Source organism: Fusarium fujikuroi, chromosome FFUJ_chr04, assembly GCF_900079805.1.
Source record: "Fusarium fujikuroi IMI 58289 draft genome, chromosome FFUJ_chr04".
Classification (NCBI taxonomy): domain Eukaryota; kingdom Fungi; phylum Ascomycota; class Sordariomycetes; order Hypocreales; family Nectriaceae; genus Fusarium; species Fusarium fujikuroi.
Window position 1 is genome coordinate 434143 of NC_036625.1, and position 20048 is coordinate 454190.

General features: G+C 48.7%; 8 protein-coding genes; 3 read left to right on the forward strand and 5 right to left on the reverse strand.

Moving 5' to 3' along the window:
* Positions 1 to 448: 448 nt before the first annotated feature.
* FFUJ_13111 (uncharacterized protein) lies at positions 449 to 2214 on the reverse strand (the record flags this gene model as incomplete). XM_023575757.1 has 2 exons in its annotated part: positions 449 to 1362; positions 1410 to 2214. 2 exons carry the CDS (start codon positions 2212 to 2214, stop codon positions 449 to 451), a joined length of 1719 nt encoding a protein of 572 aa, XP_023429019.1.
* A 703-nt stretch (positions 2215 to 2917) lies between these two features.
* FFUJ_13112 (uncharacterized protein) lies at positions 2918 to 3352 on the reverse strand (the record flags this gene model as incomplete). The annotated part of the gene is made up of 1 exon (XM_023575758.1): positions 2918 to 3352. One exon carries the CDS (start codon positions 3350 to 3352, stop codon positions 2918 to 2920), a length of 435 nt encoding a protein of 144 aa, XP_023429020.1.
* A 658-nt stretch (positions 3353 to 4010) lies between these two features.
* On the reverse strand, positions 4011 to 4562 carry FFUJ_13113 (uncharacterized protein; the record flags this gene model as incomplete). XM_023575759.1 has 2 exons in its annotated part: positions 4011 to 4325; positions 4380 to 4562. 2 exons carry the CDS (start codon positions 4560 to 4562, stop codon positions 4011 to 4013), a joined length of 498 nt encoding a protein of 165 aa, XP_023429021.1.
* A 757-nt stretch (positions 4563 to 5319) lies between these two features.
* Positions 5320 to 9532, forward strand: FFUJ_13114 (related to TBP (TATA-binding protein)-interacting protein TIP120; the record flags this gene model as incomplete). XM_023575760.1 has 4 exons in its annotated part: positions 5320 to 5555; positions 5603 to 8633; positions 8682 to 9020; positions 9068 to 9532. 4 exons carry the CDS (start codon positions 5320 to 5322, stop codon positions 9530 to 9532), a joined length of 4071 nt encoding a protein of 1356 aa, XP_023429631.1.
* A 758-nt stretch (positions 9533 to 10290) lies between these two features.
* Positions 10291 to 12156, forward strand: FFUJ_13116 (uncharacterized protein; the record flags this gene model as incomplete). XM_023575762.1 has 4 exons in its annotated part: positions 10291 to 10813; positions 10859 to 10969; positions 11017 to 11272; positions 11322 to 12156. The coding sequence occupies 4 exons, from the start codon at positions 10291 to 10293 to the stop codon at positions 12154 to 12156; spliced, it is 1725 nt and encodes a 574-aa protein (XP_023429022.1).
* Positions 12157 to 12301: 145 nt separating this feature from the next.
* Positions 12302 to 12593, reverse strand: FFUJ_13117 (uncharacterized protein; the record flags this gene model as incomplete). XM_023575763.1 has 2 exons in its annotated part: positions 12302 to 12423; positions 12476 to 12593. 2 exons carry the CDS (start codon positions 12591 to 12593, stop codon positions 12302 to 12304), a joined length of 240 nt encoding a protein of 79 aa, XP_023429023.1.
* A 1160-nt stretch (positions 12594 to 13753) lies between these two features.
* On the forward strand, positions 13754 to 17754 carry FFUJ_13118 (related to ankyrin; the record flags this gene model as incomplete). XM_023575764.1 has 5 exons in its annotated part: positions 13754 to 13887; positions 13937 to 13958; positions 14010 to 14145; positions 14198 to 14314; positions 14366 to 17754. 5 exons carry the CDS (start codon positions 13754 to 13756, stop codon positions 17752 to 17754), a joined length of 3798 nt encoding a protein of 1265 aa, XP_023429024.1.
* A 121-nt stretch (positions 17755 to 17875) lies between these two features.
* FFUJ_13119 (related to carboxylic acid transport protein JEN1) lies at positions 17876 to 19568 on the reverse strand (the record flags this gene model as incomplete). XM_023575765.1 has 3 exons in its annotated part: positions 17876 to 18729; positions 18782 to 18912; positions 19003 to 19568. The coding sequence occupies 3 exons, from the start codon at positions 19566 to 19568 to the stop codon at positions 17876 to 17878; spliced, it is 1551 nt and encodes a 516-aa protein (XP_023429025.1).
* Between the last annotated feature and the right edge of the window lie 480 nt (positions 19569 to 20048).

Consider the following 20048-nt stretch of genomic DNA (forward strand, 5'->3'; position numbering starts at 1 on the left):
TTTGTAGTCTACATCTACGCGCCCCCAAAGAGACGAACTGTTAACAGGTTAGACAGATTATCATTGATCATCTAAAAGACACAATTCATGAAACACTTCAGCTATCTATGAGATCGTGGTAACTACCGAGTCTCAAATGCCTCTCATAGCGAATTTGTGATACATGGCTGAGCCGGTCTCATATACCCGAGACCTTTAGTCAGTCAAATAGCACTGTTTCGCAATCATAGACCCGAAACTTGATGGGAAAAGCCAAACCGAATTTCTGATGAATTACAAAAGGCTTAGGAGCCTAATGTAAGAAAAAGCCAAACTGAAATTTTGTCGAGCTGCACAGTTAGTAGATCACGCAATGCGCTTTGAGGTACTGCGAAGAGCCCAAGCTGACGTTTCGTTGCCTTGAAGGTGGTTCCTTCAAACGCAATGCAAATGTGGTAGTTTCGAGTTATCAGTTCGTATCATCCTCACCCTCATCATCGTCCTCAAGAGCTGGAGCGACCAAAGCATTCAAAGCTCCAGCTGCCGACAAATCAATGGCCATTTGAACAATATCCGGGTGCGAAGCCTCCATGTTTATGAGAAACTGCTGCAGTAGTTCAGGCGTTTCTACGCTACGAACGAAATTCTGCAGGTCTTCCCGGGACATGCTGTGCAACTGGTGAAACATACTCGCTTCAGCGGACATAATCCAGGAGTCAAAGTTGAAGTATCCCGTTTGGCCACGGTTCTTGAGGTGGACCTTCTGCTGGCAGGACATGAGCAACCGGTCAGTAGCCGTATGTGAATCCCATTTAGCCAGGGGCTGCCAGGTAGCGTGGATCGGGTGGCTTGCGTCGAGGGTGAAGCCGGATTCATTGTGGTCCTCGATTCTGATGTTGGTGAATTCGGCCTTGTCGAACATGTCGATGTCCCAGAAGACATACCCCCATGGAAGTGACTGGTAAGTGGTGACTTCTCCATCGGATTCGTTCAGGAAAATTGCATAGCGACTTAGGATATGCCACGCGTTCTCTGGCCCGGGGTCGGGATCTTTGATGAAAGGAGTACGCATCATGAAGTCTGGAGTGTCCATCCGTGCCCATTTGCCCGGAGCCCCCTCGTAATCGTGGACAACACAGGTGAGATGCTCGTCGTTACCGGGGAAAGGAGGTCTGGTGGGGAGATGAGGGTTCCAGTCAATGGGTGGATTGATACTTCGCATAACTCTCGCTCTTTCGATTCGTGACCCAGCAGTGAGAAAGTCTTTCAGAAAGGGGAGGCCTTGGGCAATGAGACTCATTGACCCAGGGCAAAGGGCATGGCTGATGTAGTATGGCAGCTGGGTACCCAATTCGATATCTCGTTCGAGAAAGGTATTGAAAGCTGGAACCATTAGACCATATGTAATTATTATTGATGAGGGGACTTACAAGGTGCGATTTCAGTAACCAAGATGCCGCAGATGCTAGTCAGCTGCTCAATCTCCACAGCAGAGTACTGGCTGTGAAAAGCCTTGAGAATACGATGTTCCTCCAAATCCTTCAGGCAATGAACCCAGTGAGCCTCCTTATGCTCCTCGTCGGTCGGGGGTCTGTTCATCCCATTATTGTCATGTAGATGCGAGGCAATCATGAGCTTCATGATGTTCAAACACGCATGCAAGCGATATAGCGCACGCTGAAAGCGCACCCGAACATTAGTGTTGATAGAGAATGCACCTCTGTACTTGACGACTGGATGCTTTTTAATCAGGGACGAAGGAAGACGTTTTGCGAAGTATTCAACAGCTTTATGAAGGCGCCACATCTTCTTGACTCGGTCGAGTGTGAGGAACTGGCTGTAGATGCGCTGCTGTTCACTGGAATAGACACGATTGATAGCCTTAATGCCAGCTTTGAGGCCCTTCCATTCTGCCATTTTCATGTTGAAGGTCACGACGGCTTCCCGGTAAACAGGTTCCTCCATGGAGTTGAAGAGGACGCATGATGTAATGTAGGCGGGACGTTGCTTGAAAGCGTTGTAAAGCTTCGGGCCGGAGAGCATGGCAGCACGGATAGAGGCTCTGTCGGGGATGAAGGAGAGGGCATAGGAGAGAAGTTCGGGAGGAACTTTCTCAATGGGAGGTGTCTTGTTGCCGCTCGCATCCGAAGCCATGTCGGTATCGCTCGCATATGAGGTCATGTCGATATCGTTGGAGGACTCCGTTGAGGAGCCTGGCTTGGAAGGCTCCGACATCGTGAGAAATCAGCGCAAAGAGGAAGAAGGTTTCAAGAGCAAGTTTCCCAGGAGAGAGAACAGGTAGATAAGGAGGAGTTAGCAGAGTTTGTTTACCGTTAGGTTTGTTTACTGTCAGTTTGTCCGTGAATCATCCCGCGGGTGATTTGGCAGTTGCTAGCAGTGTCTGCAGCTGCCTTGACAAGCAGCTCGCCTAGGGCAAACGTCGTCTACTTCAAGAAGCGAACAATCTTGCAAGAATTTACTCATAGAATTGTAGAGATGTTGTTGGGCTGTAGAAGCTTGACGTTTGACGTCAAACTGTATCTTTGTCGTTCTGTGTAACCTTCCTACTAACGACCCAACCCTTTTTGCTGCGAAACCACAGTAAGAATTGGGCTGCTGGCTAATCAACACCAAAGGCATTTTCACTGAATTTGCAGAATTGGCACCCTACAAGACTTTTAATATCTGATTCGATATCTACTGGTCCTGATGTTGTTCCCAAAGCCCAGAAATGGATAAGAAGGTCTCCTCACTTGGTCCTTAAGCCAGGTTTGTGCACCAGTACTTCCATCCTTTAGTACTGTGGCTCCAGGTTCTCCTCTTCTCACCCCGATGCTTCTAACCATCTGTGTAACCAAGATGTGCAATCAACCTATGAACTACCGAGACGGCCCCGAAACAAATTCCTTCGTGACCAAGCATCCATGCATCCATTATCTCAAAGGCGGTTATCGAGCTCCCACGCCGTTTCTGTAACATATGCATACCAGGTGTTATTGTGTGGAGTGAGCCAGGTGCGCTGCATTCCCAATCCACATAATGATCCGAATCCCCAGTTCACGACATCTCGAAACTCGTCCATTTGGATAGGGCCGTTTACAGTGTCGTAATTTTCATTGGTGGACACGGTTACTTTGCAGGAATTGAACCAAGCCCACATGGTTGTATTCTTCCCGATTTCGGTGAGTAGAGGACTATGAATCGCTTTATCAAGAGCGTATTCACAATCTGATCGAGCGGCTGTGGTGTTCGTCCCGCATAGCCAGTAGTATGTGCTCGAATTGTATGATGGGTTCCAGCCCAGCATGTCGTTACGCAGAAAGTTGGCGCTTGTAAGAGACAGATGAGACATGAATGTCAATACGAACCACATTGTGTCCGATGGAGCTGGTCTGTGTTCTTAAGATCGAATATGACGCGGTGGCTTTATAAGTTAGATTATAATTAAGGAGAAATCGCTTGCTAGGATGAGCGAGAAGAGAGTCCGTTTATATGCATCGTATTTCCATCGATTCACCTCATGCCTCTCATTCATTCACATACTCAGTCACTATATAATCACCTCTGACTAGCTCAACTGGTCGTGTGAGTCGCAGTTTGAGTAGATGCACATCAATGTTCCGATTCACTACTTACTTAGTGGAGCTCAAGGTGAATCATGCTGCTCTCTGAGTTATTTGTATGTGCTGTTGAACATCTTTTAACAATAGGTTTGTTGCATGCTTTGTGAATGACAGCTAGGTGCGGTTTAACTTTGGTCTTAGTAACGACTGAGAGATGACTTGTACTTGTGAAGGACTTAAGGGGTTTTGTTGTTGATGATCCGACCGCAGCACGATGGCTACCTGGAAAACGGCACAAGTCACACGGATATTCTAGTAATTGCCTCGAGACTGAGTAGCCAAGAGCCTATGGACAAGGTCGAACTCATGTCGATATCAACTAGCCCCTGAACCTTTAAGCTTTTGGGAGAATAAGTATTTTATTGAACGGCGGAACCAATACTACCCAAAATGATATGATCGATCCCTCTAAAAGTCATTACGAGGCTCCCAGCCCTTCTCCGTTACATAGGCTACCCAAGTATTGTTATTTGGCTTGACTGTGGTTCGGGTCAATTTATCGGGGCACTTATCCACCAACCCCTGGCGCACAACACCCACAAACTCATCTTGCTGGATCTCGAGGGCAAAGTATCCGAGGGGCCCGGGTTGTATATAAAGCTGACAGGAACCCCAATACTTGGCTAGGCCATTGGCTTTTCCGATACCGAACCAGCCAGTTTTGGAAATAGTCTTGAACCAGTCAAGTAGCTCGTTGCAGTCTGATACACTAAAAGGGGCCATCTATTATATGTAAGTAAAATGGAAATACTCCAAGATTGTTGAGAAGTAATCTACATGACCACAATCCCAGGAGTATTCTCCATCTGTATCTGGGGCGCTGCGAGACACATGGCTCGCCGTCGTTAGCGAGAGGAGGGAGACGAGAACTAAGAGAGAGTGCATGATCTTAACTGGGTAGCTGTACTTTGAAGTGATGGTCGTGGGTGGTGCTGTATAGCCAGGTGATTTCTGAGACATGAGAGAGCCAACATGTTCCAGGAGCGTGCTTCTTATAGTCAATTCATCGCCCCCATTCAGATGCCAAACGCTGCAATTGAAAGCAATATCACTGTTCATGGCTTGGCGAATAGCTGTTGGATTGCTTTGAATTGTAACCAGACATTCGAGCAGAAACCTGCTCTGAATGCTGAATACTGGAACTTAGGGTGATTAGACTAAACGTATATTCCATTGTGCAGAGAGGAGACGATGTTTGACAAGCACATTCAATAATGACTGTAGGTCAGCTCCTGCTGAGCTCAATTCGTGCAACGATTTGAGCGTATCAGACAAATCATTTTTGGTAACATTGGCTGACCTGAAGTCGTACCATTGTGCATTTTGTTACATGTAGTTCACCGAACTTGTGAATCCAATGGGAATACCCTATAGACTTGGTGAAGTCGTTGATCATAACGGATCAAAGAAATGCCGGGCCACCACCGACGATCTTCCCTCCCGCACTGGGGTGACAGCTCGGATGTCATAGCGGGGCAACACCTCGAGAGCTCCGACCTTCTTCCGTCTGCCTGGAGGAAGCTCAAACTCTCAATCTTTGTACCAATCACTCCGAATAGCGTTTCTGTTACTTTGAGTTTATTATCTTTGGGCTGTAACGCACCAAGATCGCATCTTCTCCTTCTACAGTATCAACTTCCTCAATACCCCTCCATCCGTTACCCCGCGCTTATGATCTGAAACCATCAAGCTCACACCATCGTGAAGCTCGCTCAGTATGGCTTCTGGTCAAATCAGTGCCACGCCGCAGGCGGTGATGGGCCACGTTACAAAGCTCAGTGACAATGACCCCGACTTCCGTTTCATGGCCCTAAACGATTTACTTCAACTCCTGCATATCGCTAAGCCCGACTTTCTGCACCATGACTATAATATCGCCGCTCGTACTGTTGATAGTCTCATCAAGGTGTTGGACGATCAAAATGGTGAGGTGCAGAACCTCGCAGTGAAGTGGTATGTCAAGCGGACAATCCAATCTATGAAGTGCTAACGGCTACCAGCCTGGGCCCATTTGTGGGCAAGATTCCGATGCCCGTTATCGCTCCGTTGATCGAGAAGCTCTCGACCCTGAAGCTTAAGAATTCTGTGGACAATGCTGTTCCTTCACTTGCCCTGCGAAATGTCATCATCGCTCTCCCTCGACCAGTTCCAGGCCTCCCACCAACAAACGATGTGCAGGAAGCATATAGCGCCATCAGCCGCGTGTTGATCCCCCGCCTTATTGGGCCCGGCCCCAAAACCCAGGTCCCAAAGAACCCCAGGGTCCCTCTTCCTCCTGTCCCCGAAGGACTCCTACAAAATGAAGGCGACCTCAACGCAGAAGCTGTCGACGTATTGATTGAGGTTGTCAGATGCTTTGGACCTATGCTTGTCCAGGTTGAAGTAGAGGCTATGCAAGAGGTTGTTATTCAGCTACTCGAAAGCGAGAAAGGCACATCAGTTGTCAAGAAGAGGGCTGTCGTTGCTATATCCATGCTCGCAGTCTATTTGTCTGACGAGCACCTGGAAGAAGTAGTCAAGCGAATCACCCTTGGCCTAACGAAGCAAATCACCCCCGTCACCAGAAGATTATACATCTCGATCCTCGGTAGTATGGCCCGTTCGATTCCCGCACGATTTGGACCCCATCTTGCCGGTACTGCACCCTTGATTATCAAGGCACTTAGCGAGGAGGAGCTGCAAGAACATCTCGATGCGCTTAGCGACGGAGACGATCTCGGGCAAGATTTCAACGAGGTCCGAGAAGCTGCTTTGGTAGCCCTAGATGCCTTCTTGGCCTCATGCCCTCAAGAGATGCGCCCGTTCACAGATGGAACTATAGAAGCCTGCCTGCGATATCTCAAATATGATCCCAACTACAACGTGGATGACGAGGACGAGGATATGGAGGATGAAGAGGAAGATGAAGAAATGGATGAGGACGACGAATTCGATGCCGACGATGGCTTTGAAGACGACGACGATGACGCTAGCTGGAAGGTTCGACGGTGCGCTGCAAAGACCATCTACACAGTTATCTCAACACGTGGCAGTGGTGACCTGCTTGAGAACGGTGTACTTTACAACCAGACGGCACCTCACCTTATAAAACGTATTTCTGAGCGAGAGGAGAACGTTCGCCTTGAGATCATTTCGGCACTTTCGCTCTTGGTTCGCAAGACTGGTGAAGGACTTCCCACAACGGACCTCTCCCTAGACGATCTTGAGCCAGAATTCGAGACCCGCATCCCAATCAGCAGGAAACGAAGACGTCAGAGCAGTGGCGGAGGCGCTTCTGCGTCCCAGTTCATGTCAGGATCTGGATTGGTTTCACCCGTCTTGGAGAAAATTCCTCCTAGCGGTCCACGAGCTGACTTGGCTCGCCTTACACCGTCTATCGTCAAGGCAACCACCAAGCAACTCAAGGGCAAGACTATTCCTACCAAGCAGGCAGTCATAAAGCTTCTGGATGACATAGTTTCAGTTCAACATGGCGGATTGGCTGAGTACTTTGATCAAGTCATTGGACCTATAATTGAGGCTATCCAGCCCGCTGGTGCTGTATCCGCCTCGACTCAAGTGGCGTCCCATTCCGGCTCCTCTTCAGCGACCCCAAGCACTTTGAGAATCACTGCTCTTAGCGTGATCAGTGACATTGCCAAGACTCATTCGTCAACTCTTCTACAGCCCTATCTTACGAAGATTGTCGATGGTGTGGCATCTGCTGCCAACAATCGTTTCTACAAGATCTCAAGTGAGGCTATCCGCACCGTGGAGGAGCTGGTTAAGACGATTACCCCACCAAGATCACGCAATGCTGCTTCCAAGTACAAGGCTGAGCTGGAAAAGCTTTATACCGTCATTATAGACAGGTCCTCCGCTCAGGATGCCGATGCCGAGGTTCGCCAACGCGCCATCCATGCATTAGGAGTCCTTGTTTCGCGAAATTCAACCTCCGAGGGATCTTCCCTTCTCTCTGAGGATAAGGTGAAGACTGCTCTGGAAGTCTTGCAAGAGAGACTGAAGAATGAGACTACTCGCCTTGCTGCCGTCCGCGCTGTGGAGAACGTTGCCCGTTATGCCCGAACCCCCGAACAACTGGACAAGGCATGGGTTCAAGATGTTAGTTTGGAACTGTCAGCACAGCTACGAAAAGCAAATCGGTCGCTTCGTGGCTCCAGTATCATTGCTCTTCGTAACCTTGTCTTGTCGCCCGCCACGAAGGGTCAGCTGGAACCGGATACCATTCAAGGAATTGTCACCGACTTGATGCCCATCATCGTTAACAGCGACGCGCATCTCCTTGGACCGACATTAATTATCCTTGCAAACTTGGTGATCGAGCACCCCGAGCTGGTGGTCACTGATGAGATGATTGCCGCCATCTCGCAGCTGCTCAAGGAGCATCACGCAGGAATCGTTCTTGAACAACTTCTTGTGCTAGTCAGCAACATTGGAGAGAGCGGAGTCGGCCAGGGGCTCATGCAGGGACTTTTGAAAGACGTCAGCGTTGCAGGTGACCCTCCTGTCGTCGGTAAAGTTATTGGGACTCTGCTCGTTACCGGCGGAGACTCAGTTGGTGTCAAGCTTGATAGCTTTGTCACGGAGCTCTATACTAGTGCTAAAACGAACGATGAAGCCCGAGTCAGTCTTGCCCTGGCCGTTTTAGGTGAAGCCGGAAAGAGACTTGGAACAAGCTCGACGTTGAAGCCGGATCTTTTCTTGGATCAGTTCCACAAGGAGCCAGACAAGGTGTCTCTCTCGGCAGCCGTGGCTCTTGGCCAGGCTGGCTCCGGCAATGTTCCAGAATTCCTTCCCATCATCTTGAAGACCATGCAGAAAGGTGGAAACACTCAGTACCTCCTTATTCAGTCCATCAAGGAAATCCTACAATCGATCTCTGCGCAGTCTACTGACCTACGCAACTACGCCCCAGCTATCTGGGACGAGCTTCTCAAGGCTTCCGACAATGCCGACAACAAGGTCGTTTGTGCTGAATCTGTTGGACGACTTGTCACACTTGACCCTGCCGTTTTCATTCCACGGCTTCAGGTATGCATGCCGAAGCCCTTACGTTCTGAATGTTCTAACTCTTCATAGGCTCTCTTGAAGGACCAGTCTCTGGGTATTCGAGGGATGGCTGTTCAGGCTGTTCGCTATACCCTTCCTGAAAGTGACGAGGTTTTGGACGTGATGCTACGGGAGGTTCTAATTGAGATGCTTCTGACAATGCTACAAGACTCCGATATGGATATTCGGCGACTAGCAATGATCACACTCACTACAGCTGCTCGATCAAAGCCCGATCTAATCCACCCGCACTTGGGAGAACTGATGCCATTTGTTCTTCAAGAATCAGTCATCAAGAAGGAACTTGTGAAGGAAGTGATGATGGGTCCTTTCAAGCACACCGTCGACGATGGCCTGGAGGTCCGAAAGGTGCGTTAACGATGAACTCGTTGTGAACAGGAACTAACTTTTAACAGAGCGCGTATGAGACACTGTACGCCTTGATGGAGACTGCATTCAGTCGCATCAATAACATCGACTTTTACGATCGTGTCATCGCTGGTCTCAAGGATGATAATGATATTAGGCAGCTCTGCAATCTCATGGTGACCAAGCTGATCGTGATCGACCCCGATGAGACGACTCGACGCTTGAACTCGATCGCTGAGGCGTACAGAACTGTCCTCTCGGTCAAGCTGAAGGATAATGCCGTGAAGCAGGATGTAGAGAAACAAGAGGAAGCTAACAAGAGCATTCTCAGAGTTACTTCGCTGCTGGGAGAGAAGATGAAGGCCATGACTGGCAACGCTGGAGCAGCTACCAGTAACGCTGGTGCCGCCAGCACCTGGACAGGATACTGGGATTGGGTCAATAAAGAGTTTGAGAAGCAGTTAAAAACACTGAGGGAGGAGAACAACCAATTGCAGACCCGGATGGTCTAAGATCTACACTGTAATGGCAATGGCGAGGCGATGACAGTTCTGGAAGACGCAGTTCAGACAACTGGCTCGTTTCACCCTTTGGCACAACGATCATTGCACCGAGGATTAGGTACCATTATTACAACAATTATACAATCTTGGACCAATACGCCGGATATTGGGATGGTTACCAATGGCGACGGACGGATCCTATAAAGCGAGAAGCTTAGTGGCACTACTACACGAAGCACGAGTTTTATTAGTCAAAAGTGTTGGGATTAACTCTCTTCCTCGTTTATTGGTTTGACTACTTGAAACCTCCTCACTGTTGCCTTCCAGCGACTGAATCACAGAATTCCTTTGGGGGCCAAAATTAGGTGGGTATGTTAGTACCTAGGAAGCCATTCTCGTATCTTGGTAGACCTCCCGAGATGATTCTAAAGCTATCTTTAAATTGAAAGAGTATTCTGGCTCATATTCATTAACTCCTGTCGCCTGTATATCGCTGCTTATAACCACCTACTCGTCTCGTAGCTGAGCTGCTCTCAGCATTATGGGGCGCAGGATGATGCCTAAATGGGTAAGTGGGATAAAGAGCATGATCGCCAGGCCAAGACTGACGAGGACTGCTTAGAGGCCAGGATGTTATGCGGGGGATCATATACCTTGCGGGAGGATAACGCGCCGTCTTATTTATATAAAGCTCGCTCATCCATTTCATTCATTTTCAGCGGATTGAGTCCTGCCTTCATCTCTTCAGTCTTTGAGCAACTTGCATGATGAAGATCCCAGTGCAGCCTCTCCCTCTTTTGCTTTTACTCACTGGCGATGTACTCGCTGCAAAGAACTACCATTGTCCTCCAATTGGCCCAGTCCTCCCTGCACCAACTAACCCAAGCTCACATCAGAATGTGAAAATTGCCATTGAGGCTATCACAGAGACTATAAAGGCCTATTCGAGCCTCCTGCACAGCACAGCTGTCTCAGTCGGTGTCACGTCAATCTACGAAGACAAGCCCTTGCTGGATTTCCATCATACGCCAGAAAATCTCGATCCTCGAGGCGCAAGCAAAATAGATGCCGACTCGGTTTATCGCATTGGTAGTATTTCGAAGGCGTATACTACCCTCGCTGCGCTCAAGCTGCAGGGAGTGGGCATGCATGACCCGGTGACGAAATATGTTCCTGAATTGAGGAAATTGAATAAGCAGCAGAGTGAGAATAATGCGATCACGACAGTTGATTGGGACAAGGTATCGCTGCAGGCTCTTGCATCGCACATGGGAGGCATGCCTGCTGATCGTAAGTTTTGAGCTCAATGAGAAATGAGATACTGATGTGTGGTAGTGGTAACGGATTTGACGAGCTTTAGGAATTGGACTGATCTCGGTCTTCCTGCTGCACATGATGTCTTGGGATGTGCCGGTCTGGTCGGAATTCCTCCCTGCGATGTTCAAGGTGAGTATCTACACACCAAAACCTGTGGTTTTGACTAACGTGGCAAGACTTCTGGGACAATTTTGGCAAACGACCTCCGACTTTTGCACCGTGGGGAAACCCCGTATACTCAAATGTAGCCTTCTTCGTTATGAGCTTGGTCATAGAGAGAGTTTCTGGAGAGTCTTATGAAGAGTTTGTACAGAAGAATGTTCTTGATGTTGCAGGGATGAATAGCACGACTTATTCGAAATCCGATGACTCCGTGGGAGCCATTGGACCTGACGATACTTTCTGGAATAGTTCTATCGGTATCCTGAGTCCGTAAGTTGCATCACGTCTGTGAGTACTGACATCTGGCTAACTTGTACAGGGCTGGCTCGTTCTACTCATCTACAAAAGACCTCCTCTCTTTCGGATCTTCCATCCTCAAGCACGAGTTCTTAGACCTGGCAGAGACAAACGAGTGGCTCAAACCTGTGACTTTTACTAGTGGCAGGGGAGAGTTTATCGGGGCCCCCTGGGAGATTGTGCGATCTAATAAGCTGACCTCTGATGAACGCGTGGTCACTGTTTATACCAAAGGAGGCGATATAGGAACCTATCATTCCATTTTTGCAATGATCCCTGACTATGGTATAGTTATCAGTGTATTAGTGGGAGGACCTGAGAGTGCGGGAGGTCTTCCTCTGGTTTTCTTCTCAATGATCACAAAAGTTCTTGTGCCCGCACTTGAAGCAGCGGGTAAAGACCAAGCGAAGAAGGCATTTGCAAGGACATACATCAACGAAGATACAAACTCGACTCTCGTTCTCGATGTTGACGATGACGGCCCTGGGTTAAGCATCACAAAGTGGATAGTCCGCGGCACAGACGTCTCAACACATTGGCTTCACTACCTCTCAGTGCTCAACCCCAACGTGCCCAAAATCTCACTATCTGGACGACTATATCCTACAGATCTCAAAGCGGGGAACAAGACAGCGTGGAGAGCAATGTTTAGGATTGGCACGGCGACTCAGATTGGGATGCAGGAGGGGTTGTTGTTCTGGGAGGATGCAAGTTGTATGAGTTGGGCGATGGTAGATAGAGCTGCGTATGAGTTTCTGGGACTGGATGAGATGCTGTTTGAGAGTGAGGATGGCAAGGCTGGGAAGGTTGAGTTGGTGGGATTCAAGACGACTTTGAGGAGGAGTGAGAAGGAGTGATAAAACTGTGTATTGTTGTCTATATAAGAAATGTCAAGTTCGCCAATCGCTTTCGTTGTCCTTGATCGTTACGTTGAGTATAATGGCCTTGGGATGAATAACATGGCCTGGTCGTATAATGAAGAACGTTGAGTGTGGTATCATGTCAAAGACGAGGTGTCGATACGTTGATGAGAGGAAGCGTGCATGGGAAGGCCACAGCGTATTGGGTGTCGAATGTCAGACGTCGAGGGTGCAAGGTAGGAGACTGGAGGGTAACGGTTTCTTCTGTAATAGCTGTCAGTTCAAAACTAGAAATTCGAGAGGAAATAAAAAATACCGAAGTTTCGACCAGAATTAGACGGTAGCCTTCTGCGGAAGCAGTGCCAGAAGACGAGTATGAAGGTGGGGACGTTGACTAACACGCCAACGATGGCGACTATAATCTCTGGAGGCATGGCCATGCGGCGAGAACTGGCACTTAAAAAACTGTAATTAATTTGATAGAAAGGCAGATAGAGTATTTGAGTATTCGATTGGGAATTCTTCAGCGTGGAAGGTTGACAATTTAAAAGAAGCCCGCGGAAGCCAGAGACATTTGAGTCGGGGCCAAGGTGGGATCAGCGAAGTCTTTAAGGGTAGTTGGGTGCGAATTGACGTACGTCAATCTGCCTCTGGAAATGGGCTGAGCTGCGGGAGAAGAGTGGAGTTCCTTAGTCAAACGTCCTCGATCTGGTTCATCTCGCTCGCAGCCTGCACCCGCGTCTGGCAATTCCGATCCCATAGGGTAAACTGGAGAGTTCTCTCTTCTCATGCCCGGCCGCAGTCTTGTGCTGGCCCACAATGTTTGAGGCTACAGGGATGGGAAAAAGACTCCGATACACGTTTCTTGGCTGCGGCGCGCATGGTATGTATTGTGCTTTTGAGTGAGAAATGGAAACACGAATTCTGGCCAACCTATCCTGACTCTTCCATGCTTCTAGGTAGTTTTGGCTGTCAATCTCGCGCTACGTTACAAAATCATTGACAATGTTATGGAATCGTATGAAGTCCCCAGTTAAGAATCTCAACCTACCTATTCATAGAAACCATGTATTAAGTTCACCTCTGTAGACGTTACAACTGAACAAGGACGATCTTGGCCTATATTCGCGTCTGAGATCACTTTGATATTATTATTTGGGCTGCATATTCCGATGGTCCAAAGTGTAATTTGAGGCATTCTACCTTAGGTAGAGACTGTCTTGGTCATAATCTGATCTTGATCTGCAATACAGACCCTGGCTCGGATTGCTGCGTGGCAGATGTGATTGAGGAAACGCGAATTTTGGCTGCCAATTAGAAACCGGAGGGAGGAATCAGCCTCACTGGAGCGCTGCTGCATGATGACCCCGAAAGAGTACGTATCGAACGCGAATTTTGGACAGAGGCCAGCTTTGACCAGGTACTCAGGTACTTCGAGTGCCTGAAAGCGTGGCAGTGAAATCGTTACCTGGGTCAATTAGTACATCAAGGCCCAACCCTCTCATTCATTCTCAATTTCCTGCACCGTACCTGCACCACTTATCATTTACCAGAGGTTTTTACTATGACAGAGGTCTACTGAAATCTATTAAGCATGCCGCAAACAGCAAGAATTCCGACCGCTCTATGGGAAGCTCAAAGGGCACGCATAACTGAGCTGTACGCCGATCAACACAAGACTCTCGACGAGGTTATCCAGATCATGGCGGAATCTGGCTTCCATGCTACGTGAGTAAAAAGATGCCAGATTAGTATTACTCGTCTAATAGGAAGATAGGAAGGCCCAATACATTCGCAAAGTAAACGTCAACTGGAAACTGGAAAAGAACTACACCAAAAAAAAATGGCAGCATGCAAGCGCTTTAGTCGAGAAGCGTCAGGCAGAGGGAAAATTAACGAAACTCAGCATTAATGGCAAAGTTATCTCGGAGAAGAGGCGAAAGAAAGCACTGAGAAGATACCGCGTTTCGCAGGTTGAAGAAGAATGTAAGTGTAGCATGCTTGGATTCAAACACCTGCTAATCTGGTGAGTTTGAAGTCGCTAATACTACCGCCTGTGGGGTGGTTGCTTGTACACCGCCATCTTCGAACTCCAGGGTCGTTCTCATCAACGGCCTCCCCTGGCTGAAGTTCCGAGAAAGCCTCAACAGTCTAAGTGAGTTTGTACTTACCCCAACCGTCCTATCTCAAAACTGACGCAACGCAGTTGAGAGTCGAACACCACTATTCAGTCCAAACCAACAAAATGGGACACTTGACTTCTGGGAAGTGGCAAATAAATTGCTATCCAGCGTCCATACCACCGGGAAAATGATTACTGGAAGTCTCCCATTGCCAGAGCCACCAAGACCTGTCTCCGACAATCTTTCGAAACACCTTGACGTAGAAGGAGAGCGGCTGTTTAAACTGGTGCCAATGTTGGATAATCCTCTGGAAATCGTCCAACACCAAGAGCCACCATGGTTAAATATTTTCAACTCGCTGGTGTTTCTTTGCTCCAATAATATGATGGAAACCAAAAGCTCCGCCTACGAGCTTCTCCAGGTCGCCATCTCGAGTGGCTTTCTCATTAAGATGAAGCGTTTATTTGCAATGAGTGTACCGACACTCGAAATATTTGCAAGACACCTTCTGTTTGTGGCGCTCCGAGTTCAAGGAAGCAAAGGAATAGAGCTCCTGCATTTCTTACTCGAGTCTGGGATCAGTCCCAATAGCATTGATCCAAATGATTGCAGATACTCTGCGCTTCAAAGAGCCGTACAAGAAAAGAACCGGGACGCCGTTCAACTCCTCCTTCAAATTGACGCCGATCCAAATGGAAAAGTACAATGCACCGGAAACTTCACTCCCGAGAGCCCTCTCAATAACGCCCTGAACCGGGATGGTGATGGAGAAATCGCAAAAATGTTAATTGAATCAGGGGCAGATGTCAATTTCGGATTTGACAAGCCTTTGATCAAAGCTGTCAATTATGGGGACTTGGCCCTCGTAAAACTCATGTTGGAAGCTGGAGCAGACCTAAAGATGCTTCCGGCAGAAGGTCTTTGGATGATATACTCTGCAATCAAACGTCAGGAATTGAGTCTGGTCAACATATTGATTGAAGCGGGAGTGAGCCCGAACTTAGTGATCGACAAACTTGACGATAAGGATATCAAGTGTCTGGAACAAGAGTTAGGCTCTTTCAACACGAACGGTATTAGGACGCCTCTCCATTACGCAATATCTTTTCGCGATGTTGGAATCGTCAAGCGTCTTATCAAAGGCGGCGCAGTCCTGGACATATTCATCGATCCAAGAATGCTTAAGAAGACGAACATAACTCTGCCCACGAATGAAATATTGACTCCTCTTCAGATGTCAATCCAGGAGGATGAGCATGAAATCACCAAAATCTTGTTGGATGCAGGTGCAGGCGTTGACTTCCGACATCCAGCTACTGGGACCGCACTGCAGTTAATATGCAGCTCAGAAATGGAGGAAGGAGAGAAGATAGAGTTTACTGAAGTCTTATTGGCAAAGGGGGCGGACATCAACTCTCTGCCTGGCGAGTCTGCAGGGAGAACCGCAATGCAGGCCGCGGCAGAATCTGGGAATCTTGACCTCCTAAAGCTACTTTTGACGAGAGACGGCAATCCCTTTGCCTCTGCCGCTAAGAAAGATGGGTTGACAATTTTCCAAGCCGCATTGAAGTCGCGATCTGCTAAGCTTGTGACCTACGTATTGTGGGAACTCGGGAGTCACCATGGATGTCTCAGTATCCTCGATGGAACGAACTATCTAGAGGAAGCAGTGTCAACAGGCGACAGGCGAATACTAGATATAATAATGGAGTTCTGGAGTTGTCATGGGCTACGTTGGCCGAGAGAGTTCGTTTCATCGGCCATAAAAGCCGCCATCCGGGATGGCTTCACGCACTTTATTCATGTTCTCGACACTGCCTCATTTGCCATCCCCGAAGAAAATGCCAACTCTATGATTTGCGAATCTATCCGGAATGGTAACAAAAGAACATTCGATTGGCTGATAGAATGTTTCGCCGGGGCCGAGTTGGATCTTGCCCAGCCTGGATGTCCAACATCTCTTTGGCTAGCAATGCACCAAGGGGAGTATTATATGGCGGAACATTTACTCAATGCTGGCGCCAATTCCAACAAACCATCACTGGTAGTATGTCGCAACTTATGTCATCATGATACCGGAACCGAAATGCCATTAAAGCAGGCAATATGTCGATTCGATAACAAGTTCATAGAATTACTCACTAACAATGGAGCAAACATACATTGCTTAGTTGATGGCAGCCTAACACCGCTTCTCGTTTCTCTCGAGATGAGAAATGAGGATGCTGCCAGTTTTCTTCTCTCAAAAGGAGTAGATCCAAATGTGGTCGGCATATCCGGTACATGTACCGCTCTTGGGCTTGCTCTTGAAAAGGTTGTCTCGCTCTCAACCGTCCAGTTACTTATTCAACGTGGTGCAGATGTTAACAGGCCTTCCATGTGGGGTACGCCACTTGAACAAGCCGCACGAGACTCTCGGCAAAATGATCATTTCGAGAGATGCCGATTACTTCTGGCAGCAGGCGCCGACGTCAATGCTTCTACCGGAAGCACTGCACTGGAAATAGCAGTCACCAGAAATATGCTGGGGCTGGCTAAGCTCCTGATTGAGGCAGGCGCAGATGTCAATGTACCAAAAGCTGGTACGACAGCACTTGAAGTGGCGGTTCATAATGACAACACAGATCTGGCAACACTTCTTGTCGAAGCTGGCGCCAGCTTGAACACTTCCTCGGTTCAAACCAGTGCACTCAAATTGGCTGTCAGCAATAATAACCTGGAACTCGCCGCACTCCTCCTTGCAAAAGGCGCTGATATTAATGACTCGACAGTGGGGGCTACTGTACTTCAGAGGGCGGCCAATCTAGGTAACTTGGAATTGGTAAAGCATCTCATTGATCGAGGTGCCGATGTTGACGCAACAGCCCCTGGAAGTTTCGCAACAGCTCTTCAGTTCGCCGCGATGAATGGCAGCATTGAGATCGTTAAGCATCTAGTCAAACATGGGGCCTCGATCAATGCAGAAGTTAGTCCTTACTACGGTGCAACAGCTCTCGGGCTTGCAGTTGCCCATGGCCATACTGAATCAGCCATATATCTGATCGAAAAAGGAGCTTCAATCGACAAATGTCCCTCTGCCGATGGTGCAACGCTTCTTCAGTTCGCCGCAAAGCATGGGAATCACGAAATTGTGACCTATCTGGTTGAAAACGCAATGGCAGTCAATGCAGAACCCGCGACTAAAAGAGGGGCAACCGCTCTTCAATTTGCGGCGATTAATGGTAATATCAAGATGGCTATTTTCCTTGTCGAGAACGGGGCTCGCGTCAGCGCCAAAGGAGCAGAGGTTGATGGGAGAACTGCACTTGAAGGAGCGGCAGAACACGGCCGACTTGACATGGTCCATCTTCTGTTGGACAACGACGAAGAACCTGACACGATTGAGGAAAGGTGTTGTTATGCAGCAAAGTTTGCAGAGGCTCAAGACCATGACGTGATTGCTAGGATATTGAGGAACTACAAGAGGCCGTGATGTTTACGAGCGATTGGAAGCAAATATGCCATTGATGATTGTATTCATAAGTAATCGAGATTGTATTGCTGCACTTGAAGTGCCATGTCTAAGCTAGCTGCTTCTGGGCAACCACCTCGTCTTAAGCCTCCTCCTTGTTCTTGTTTCTCTCGTCCATCTCGACTTGCTCAACACTAGCAGTCTCAATATCCTTCTTTTGGTGTTGAGGAAGGTTTTCGTCGTGGACACCAGCAACAGCATGCTCAAAGGCACGGCCACGCTTCTCAGGACCAAACATGGTGGTGAACATGATACCGAGGGCAATGATAGCAGTGGCGACACCCATGACAGGACCATAAGCCTCAACCTTGTCACCGTTCTTGAGAGTGACAAATGTCTTTTCGGCGATGGCGTTGACAATCTGGGCTGAGGGAGACGAGATCATGTTGCCGATCTGGTAAGTGACACCAGGGAATGAAGATCGGAAGGCAGGAGGCGACAGCTCGTTGAGATGGATGGGAATAACACCCCAGGCACCCTGGACGAAAAACTGGATGAAGAAACCAGAAGCACTCAGTCCTCTCTCGGTTGTGGGGAGAATCCAGGCTGGGATCATGAGAGCGGACATGAAAGCCGAGACGATGATGGCACGGCGACGACCAACAAACTGGCTGAGGTACCCAATGATGGTACCGCCAACACAGGCACCAGTCTTCATGAGAATCGAGGCACGAGAAGCAGCAGAGTTGTTGAGCTCCTTCTGCTCCAACATGAAGGTGGTGTAAGAGTCTTGAGAAGTGTGCGAGTAGTAGTTGAACCAAGTCATGAGGAAACAACAGTAAACACACATCTTCCACTCGGCGATGAGCATCTTCTTGCAGTCTGCCCAGAAAGCACCGGGTGTGGAAGACTTCTTGCCCTTGGCGCGGGCTTCGAGGAATTGTTGGGACTCGGGGAAGAAGATACGAACGATACCGACGGCGATTGAGATGCCGGCTAATTGATGTTAGTAAAAATGAAATGCTAGGCATTGGCGATGATATCTTACCAGCAATCCAGAAAACGGTCTTCCAACTCTCAGTGCTACCTCCAACGCCAAGGTTGGCGCATGCAGCCAAGACGTAGCCGAAAGAATAGCCCTGTTGCAAAATGCCGGACATCAAGCCTCGAGCGTTGGAGCTAGAGCGATATTAGCACGGAAATAAAAGCATTCTCCAAAACTTGGCAAACTTGGCATAATCAAGTTCGATTGGGGTAGGTTTGACTTACGGACACGACTCGAGAGCCATGGCGATAGCATTGCCGTAGACTCCGCCCATGAAAAGGCCAAAAAGACTTCGCACGGCGAGGAACTGCTGGAAGGTTGTGCTGTAGATGGTGGCGATCTGAAGAACACCGAGGATGATCATATTGAAGACCATGGGCCACTTGCGTCCCCATTTGTCACCAGCGAGACCGAACATGGCTGCGCCGACAGATCGGAGGAGGAGGGTGAGGGTGATGGCGGTGGTGATGGAGGTCTTGCTGGTGTCATAGTAGACCGACAGCTTCTTGGTCTGGATTGACAGAGCGTGGAAGTCGAAAGCATCAGCAGTCCAGGCGCAAAATCCTACAAGGAAGAAGATCCAATCCTTGCCAGAAAGCTGAGCCATCAGACTGATGGGGTTCTTGATGGGATCTGGGTCCCGCCACTCAGTGGTCTCTTCACCATGCTCGTTGGTGATCACGACGCGCTGCTTCCAGATGAAGAGATCACCGAGAGCTTGCTTAGCTGTGGGAATGACACCCTTGACCACAGGGCCAGCGGGCTCGCCTGCAGATGGTTGCTGGACCATTGTAAAGATGCTTATACAGGTCTTGTAGGGAGAAGGGGGTGAGGGGGTTGATGATGGTTGGGGAGAATTGAGTTTGCGAGTAGAGGAGGGGGGATTTATATCCTTTTTGCGGAACGCCAGCCACGGCCGCAGATCACAGCAACAAGCTTAACGTGTTATCTCCGATTACAGCATCACTAGCCATTCCCCTGCCATACCATACTATGCAGTGTAATGGTAGCATACACGCCAACATGTCGCACCAACACAAAACCCTAGAGTTACAGTCGACGTGGGGATGGGTCTCGAAGTTGGGGTACTCGTCTAGCGGATCATGCCCGTGAACAGAAAGTGAGGTGACCACCCTAGCCTTGCTCTGTTCCCCGCAGAGCGAAGGAATATGGGGATGGAGAAGGGATTATCATTTGTTGAGCCGGGTGAGAACGGAGGGAGGAAGGATGGTTTGTTGGCTAGGATCAAGGTTGAGTATGCGGGGGAAAA